Source organism: Neltuma alba, unplaced genomic scaffold, assembly GCF_004799145.2.
Source record: "Neltuma alba isolate B1F8T4 unplaced genomic scaffold, ASM479914v2 tig00011891_pilon, whole genome shotgun sequence".
Lineage (NCBI taxonomy): Eukaryota > Viridiplantae > Streptophyta > Magnoliopsida > Fabales > Fabaceae > Neltuma > Neltuma alba.
The window spans coordinates 77,584-84,531 of record NW_021636489.1 but is presented as its reverse complement, the minus strand read 5'-3'; the positions used below and the strand labels follow the sequence as shown (position 1 = coordinate 84,531).

The 6,948-nt window shown below is 33.8% G+C and overlaps 2 protein-coding genes across 2 annotated transcripts; both read left to right on the top strand.

Moving 5' to 3' along the window:
* Nucleotides 1–310: 310 nt before the first annotated feature.
* LOC114719066 (pentatricopeptide repeat-containing protein At5g66500, mitochondrial-like) lies at nt 311–1,970 on the top strand. Its single transcript, XM_028904520.1, has one exon. The coding sequence runs from the start codon at nt 312–314 to the stop codon at nt 1,824–1,826; it is 1,515 nt and encodes a 504-aa protein (XP_028760353.1). The 5' UTR covers nt 311; the 3' UTR covers nt 1,827–1,970.
* A 3,661-nt stretch (nt 1,971–5,631) lies between these two features.
* Nucleotides 5,632–6,222, top strand: LOC114719064 (uncharacterized). The gene has a single exon (XM_028904517.1). The coding sequence runs from the start codon at nt 5,664–5,666 to the stop codon at nt 5,994–5,996; it is 333 nt and encodes a 110-aa protein (XP_028760350.1). The 5' UTR covers nt 5,632–5,663; the 3' UTR covers nt 5,997–6,222.
* Nucleotides 6,223–6,948: the final 726 nt, after the last annotated feature.

Sequence of the window (6,948 nt, the reverse complement as noted above, 5' to 3'; positions counted from 1 at the left end):
ATCTCGTTCCCTCCGCTGGCCAAAGGAACCACTTTTCTGTTAGATGGAGGTGAAGTCATTCCTCCAAGAATGAAGAAATGAATAGTAAAAGTGTGGCAGTGCACCAAACACGCTTCTGGAGAAAATGGAACCATCTCCCCTTTTCCCTTGGAGAATTCTCCTCCAACCAAATGGTGCTTCAATCCTCAAGTATACTCCCTTCCATGCCCGCACTTCTCCAACCTTCAAAATGTGGGTTTCATTTCCTCCTCCATACAAGGCCCATCACCAAATGCATGCATTTTCGGAATCGCAATGCGCACACCCTCAACATGTTTGATGAAATGCTTCAAGGTTGTCTTCCTGCACTTAACTCTTTTATTACCTCGTGTGTTCGCCGACGTGATGCTGCCACGGCCTGGGCAATCTTTCACCGTATGCGTCAAGTGCGTTCTGACATTGACGTTTATACTTTCGCTCCTGTTTTGGGTGCCTGTTCTACGTTGCCTAATGTAGTCCGAGGCAAGCAAGTGCATGCTTTGGTGATCAAAATGGGTTTTGATTCTGGAACTGTGATCGCAACTGCTCTTATGGGCATGTATTCCAAATATGGGCTTCTAGGCGAATCGTTGAAGGTCTTTGAAGAGATAGAATACAAGGATGTAATGACCTGGAACGTCTTGCTTTTGACTTTTCTACGGCATGATCTTCCTCGTGAAGCACTTGGTGTTTTGAAAGCAATGAAAGGGGAGAACGTGGAATTGAATGAGTTTACTCTGTGTTCTGTGCTCAAAACTTGTGCTTCTCTTAAGGCCTTGAAGCAGGGCAAGCAAGTTCATGGTTTGGTGGTCTCCATGGGTCGTGATATGGTGGTACTTAGTACTGCTCTCATTGACTTTTACTCGAGTGTTGGGCACATCAGCGAAGCTTTGAAAGTGTTTTATACTTTGAACTGTTCAAAAGATGACATGATGCACAACTCATTGATATCTGGATGCTTAAGGAATCGAAGGTACGAAGAGGCATTTTCTATCATGCGTATGATGAGACCTAATGCCGTTGCGCTCACCAGTGCACTTGCAGCTTGCTCTGAGAATTCAGATTTGTGGATTGGTAAACAAATACATTGCATTGCAATACGTAAAGATTTCACTTCTGATTCCCAATTGTGCAATGTCCTGTTGGATATGTATGCAAAATGTGGTAGGATTTTGCATGCTCGATTGTTGTTTGATCGAATAAATCGAAAAGATGTTATTTCTTGGACAAGCATGATTGATGCATACGGGAACCATGGGCATGGGCATGAAGCTGTGATGCTCTTTGAAAAGATGAGTGAGGATGGAACCAAGGTATTACCAAATTTGGTAACGTTTATAGCTGTTTTATCAGCTTGTGGTCACTCTATGTTGGTGGAGGAAGGACGAAAATGTTTCCAACTGGCGATGGACAAATACGGTCTTAAACCTGGTCCAGAACACTATGCCTGCTTCATTGATATGTTAGGTCGAGCTGATAGAATGGATGAAGCTTGGTCTGTATATCACAGCATGATTGAGCTGGGTACTCAGCCTACTGCGGGAGTATGGATAGCATTGTTGAATGCTTGTAGTCTTAACGTGGATGCTAAAAGAGGTGAATTTGCTGCGAAACATCTCCTAGAGTTGGAACCCGATAAAGCTAGCAATATTGTTCTTGTATCAAATTATTATGCAGCCATTGGAAGATGGGATTGTGTTGGCGAACTGAGAAATATCATGAGCACGAAAGGGTTATTTAAGGAAGCTGGGAATAGCTGGATTACTGTTACTGGCTCCAGTCAAGGTGCCAAGTCTTTGTCCGCTTGATTATTCCATCCTCTAGGTTATGTTTGAATCAAGGGGAATGGAGATGAAGTGAAAGGAACTAATGTGTTAATTTAGATCTAAATTGTGGGTCTAAATTGGACATTCCCTTCTCTAACCCTTTGTAAAAATTCATCCAAACAAAGCACGACATCGTCTGCTTGTAAATTGGCATGTGTTATGTTATTGCCTACGCAACAGATTATTCCTTTGGCCGTTTGGGGCAGGGGATAGAAACTGTCCAGAGTTATCCATTTCGGAGGCTATATTATCAGTTCTAGTAATGAGTTCCATGGGCTTCATTCCGATGGATGGTGAAGATGCTGCTTCCAATATCTAATATAAGAGTTAGTTGGTGGTTGAATTTGATTCCAACTATAAGATTTCGATTTATTTTGTTCCTCGTACTTACAATTTTTTCCCGAATTATTTTTATTAATTCTACATGTTAAGAAGTTTATATGAAGAGATAGTTTCAATACAAATAATTTAAAAAGATATTTTATAAAAATTAATAAAAAGGTACTTTAGGAAAATCAATAAGACAAATCACTCATTTAACTAGTTTTGTTAATTTATCCAAATTAATTAAATAGATCTTATTAATAGTTCTTTGGCCAAAAAACAATTTTGACATCTTCTGGCTGCTTGGATGGGAAGAAAAGTTGAGAGGAAAGAAAATGAGAGGAGAGAAAGTTAATAAATATCTAAATGGCTAAAATGTCCTTATCAAAATATATCATATTTAAAATTAAATCAAATTAAATATTGTAATAGAAAAATTATACTGACATTAGTATCATCAAATAATTTAAAATCAAATTATTTGATTTATATATATATTTTTTCATATTATTATGTTTTAAAACCACATTATTTAATAAAACATTGTTTTAAGATAAAAAATAAAAAGTGAATAACTTTTTAAATATAATAAAAGAAAATAAATATGCAGAAAAAGAGAGAGGAGGGGTAATCATGGAAATCTTTTTTTTTCCCCCCAAATCTCTCTATATATGGAGAGAAAATTTGGAGAGAAAATAAAACATGAGGCCCATCTTATTTCTCTTTACTTTTCCTTCCTCCCATATTTTCTTCCCTATCCAAGCAAAGGAAAACTTGTTTCTCCTCATGTTTTCCTCTCTAGTTTTCTTTCCTCCTCTATTTTCTCTCAATCCAAACAAGGGGTGAGAGACGAGATTTTCCATGCTCTTGTTTTCAACGTTACAAATGATGGATTCTGGTCCGTGGATTGTTTTTGTTGGAAGCACGTCACTCAGCCTAATGTATAACGCAAGCAACCTTATACCGCCAAGAATGGGTCCATAGTCTGACTGTTAAGATTTTTGGAATAAAAAAAATAGGTTAAACTCGAAGGATTCATACTTTATAAACTGGCATAGCTGAAAATCGGGACTAAGGTAGGATTCATATATTTATTTTAAATGCTCATCATAAATTGTTGCCTAGTTTAAGAAATTTGATGATACTCTCTTTACACTACGCATTATTTTAAATTTGTCTTGTCATGCATATAAAACAGGGGGTATGACAATAAGGTTCGAAGAGACTGAATTAATGAAAGGTATTGGCATGGGGAGTCTGGTGATCAGCGTTAAATCCTTTTCAAAAAATTTACAGTATAAAAAGATTAGTCATTATTACCGGCGGTAATTATCCTATAACCACCTAAAAAAAATTTTAGCTGAAAAATGATTTGTCAATATTGATTCAAACAAGTGCAAATTCGGAAATTTTAATTATAGATAAGGCAGTTAATCTTCAATTCATTTATCAACAAAAAATTTTAGAGACCTAGTAAATATTATTAATCCATTTTTTTTAACTAAATGTCATTTTGCTTATATATTGTTGTCTGGATTTGCAAAATGAAACAATTAAAGGAACAACGGTTCAAACTAGGTTTTCTATTTTTTTTGTTACGAATTCAGTTGAAGTTGAATCGTTCAAGCCTGGTTAATTGAATATAACCAGAAAGTTATCCTTATAATTGTTTATAATTTCTGGATGGTTTCTGTATTTATTGATGGAAATGTTTGAGACGGCACTAGAAAAGTCAACGAAAAATCTGTCATTGATCTTGTTTTTCAAGTCACAGCTGGAATACAAATTGGTAAGCTCAAGCAATGGCAAAGGTCAAACCAGACGGAAACGAGCTTGTAAACTGCGCAAAATTGGAAAATAACACATCTACGGTATGATTTAAAACTAGACGATGTAAGTATTACATCATTTTATTAAAATTTACTACCTCCGGTCCTTAATATAAGACCCTATTTGATTTTTATTTTGGTCCTAAATATAAGACCCCAATTCACTTTATCTCTTGTATTTATGCATTTTTTTCTAAGATAGTCCTTCTGATAATTATAGTCCTAGCCAGTATAGTTAATTAGTAAAAATATTTTAGGAAAAACAACACCTATTTATTATAAATAACTAACTTAACTTATTTCCTTAATCTCCTTAAATTAGTCAACTGAATCTTATAATTAGGACAGGAGGTAGTATTATAAATATATCCCGGTCCTAAACATAAGACCTTTTTTATAGTGTTTATGTTGATGTATTGATAATGACGCATTGATCCTACCACCTATTATTCACACAAGTCAAAAGGTTATTTGAGATATCAAATGAAATAGTATTATTTTGAGAAAGAAAACAAAAATTCATAAATAGAAGATCACTTGTATTATTCACTTGGAAGTTTACAAAAAATTGCTGTTAAGTAATATTACCATGAATAAAGTAGATATTATACTGTATTTAATACGTCAAAAAAAGGTAGACATTATGTGCCATTCATAATAGAAATGATCCGTTGATTCATTGACGAGCGGGGGATAATTGCCGGCAGTCATTGTCCTCTTCTCATTGGGTCATTTTTATGACGAAGCATCGAATAATAAATTGTCCGATCAAAGGGTTTTCAAACCCTGTAGTCTAGTCTTCAAATCCACCATGGTTATGAAATTCTGAAATCAACAAAATTCAAAACCAGCACAAGACAACATGAATAAATAACTGTATACAAAAGGACAATTATTATAGTAGCCCGCTTAAAATTTTCAGAATTCTTTGATATTTTAAAATAGTTTAAAAATTTTGAATAAGCCAATCAAGTTATATCTTTTTATTTTTTTCCCCATTGTTAAGTACTCCTTCTGATTTTTATTATAAGTTTTAAATAATTAATTAACAAATAACAAACAAATAGTTAAAATAAATTAAAAATAATAAATAGATTAAAAATATGATTTTAGTTGAATTATATTATTTTAATTATTTTGCAGTTCAACCACCTTTAAACTCACTGAGCATTGAAACTTGAATCATTATCCCAAAGGGTCAGATTTCTGGTTTGATTTTCAGTGTCCTTTTTTTTCCCCCTGATTTTTCGTATCTTTATTTTTCCCCTGACCCTGAATAAATGCTGTTTTTAATGAACGCCGTAATAAATGATCTTACTATTACGAAAGAGTATTTAATTTCGGATATATTTTAAAAAAACCAAAAATTATTCAGACAAAGTCAATTTATTTGGCAAGTTGCGGAGAAAAAAAAAAAAGAGAATTATAAAGAGATAAAAAATAATTACAAAAACAAGTTTTAAAAATTATTATTTACTACTTTAAAACTTGTTATCACATGATACTTAAGACTTTTTAAGAAATATTTTTTTTTAGAATCTCATTATAATTTTCTTAGAATAAAATTATCTGGCAAGTTGGGGCACATATAAAGCGGTTCATTATGGTGCTAAATTGTGAAATCCATCCTCTGACCGGCTGAACTCCTCAGAGAGGTCATTAAGGCATGTTCAGGTCAGCAAGCAGTGGGAGGGGAGCCGGCAAGTATGAGAAATTAGGGGAAGAAGCTTCTGGAAGTGGGGATGCATCAGTGAAAGGAGAGCTCAAGAGAAGCACAACTCTGGCTTCAACAAGAGAAACAGGGGCCAGTCTGCAGAGGAACCCAACGAAGAAGAAGGATAGCAAAGAGAAGAGCCATCCGATCTTCAGCTTCATGGATTTTGGAGGGAAGAAGAAGAAAACGACGGCCAGGCCTGAAATGGTGAGGTATGTGGAGTATCTCAAGGAAGCAGGCATGTGGGATTTGGATTCGGATGAGCCCGTCATTTACTACAAGTAATATAATAACAGGGCTTACCTTCTCTCTGTTCTTCTCCTTCTTCTTTGGATTTCAAGTTCAACGTTTCCGGCATGTCACCAACTGAAATCGTAATCCATTCTCGTTCGTTCCAAATTGCAGACACACATGTTTGATTCATCTTCTTTTGCTTTTGATGGAATCGATTTAGGTCTGGGAACGCGGCTTCATGCCCAATGAGACAAATACGAAAAGATTATTTAAAGAAAAAAAAAAAGCAAAACAACTTTTGCGCAATTATCTAATTTATTTATTAATTTGGATTGTATCTAATCCATTTTTATAGACAACAAAAAAATGTTTTAATCTATTCGATTTTATAGTAGGCTTCCTTCTTATGATATCTCTAATGGGAAGAAGAAAGGTCTTAAATCACTCAAAATTCGGGTTCTATGTTTTTTTCTTCTTTCTTACTCCTCCGGTATTAAGATCTGTTTAATTAATTTGATTTGATTAAAAAAATTATATAATTTAATTAATTGTAAAAAATATAAAATATTTTCCTTAAAACACTATAATCACTTTTCTTAATATCATCCCTCTTTCTTTTATTTGATTATGGTTTAGGTAGTATCTATAGGGATAATTTAAAAATAATTGATAAATATAATAAATAAATCTTATATTTATAATCAAAATCAACATAATAATTAGATTTTATATTAAAGATTGAAAGATTATTTTAATATAAAATAAAGATATGTCCTTATAATTACGCTCCTCTATAACTGATTTTTGGCAAAGTAGGGTGTACAGATATTGGGATGGACGTCTAATGGTGGAAGGGTTCAGTTCTAAAAAGAACAATAAAACACAAGTTGCAAAACCAAACAATTTACAAGAGTTTTAGGAAAGTAAATGAAAAAGTTATTTTTCAGTGGCATCACCCGTATTGCTTGTGGTGAAGGTTAAGGGTTTAGGTCTTGCATTGATA

Coding starts and splice junctions, on each gene's coding strand:
- LOC114719066 (XM_028904520.1), top strand. CDS start 312: ATGTTTGATGAAATGCTTCAAGGTTGTCTTCCTGCACTTAACTCTTTT.
- LOC114719064 (XM_028904517.1), top strand. CDS start 5,664: ATGTTCAGGTCAGCAAGCAGTGGGAGGGGAGCCGGCAAGTATGAGAAA.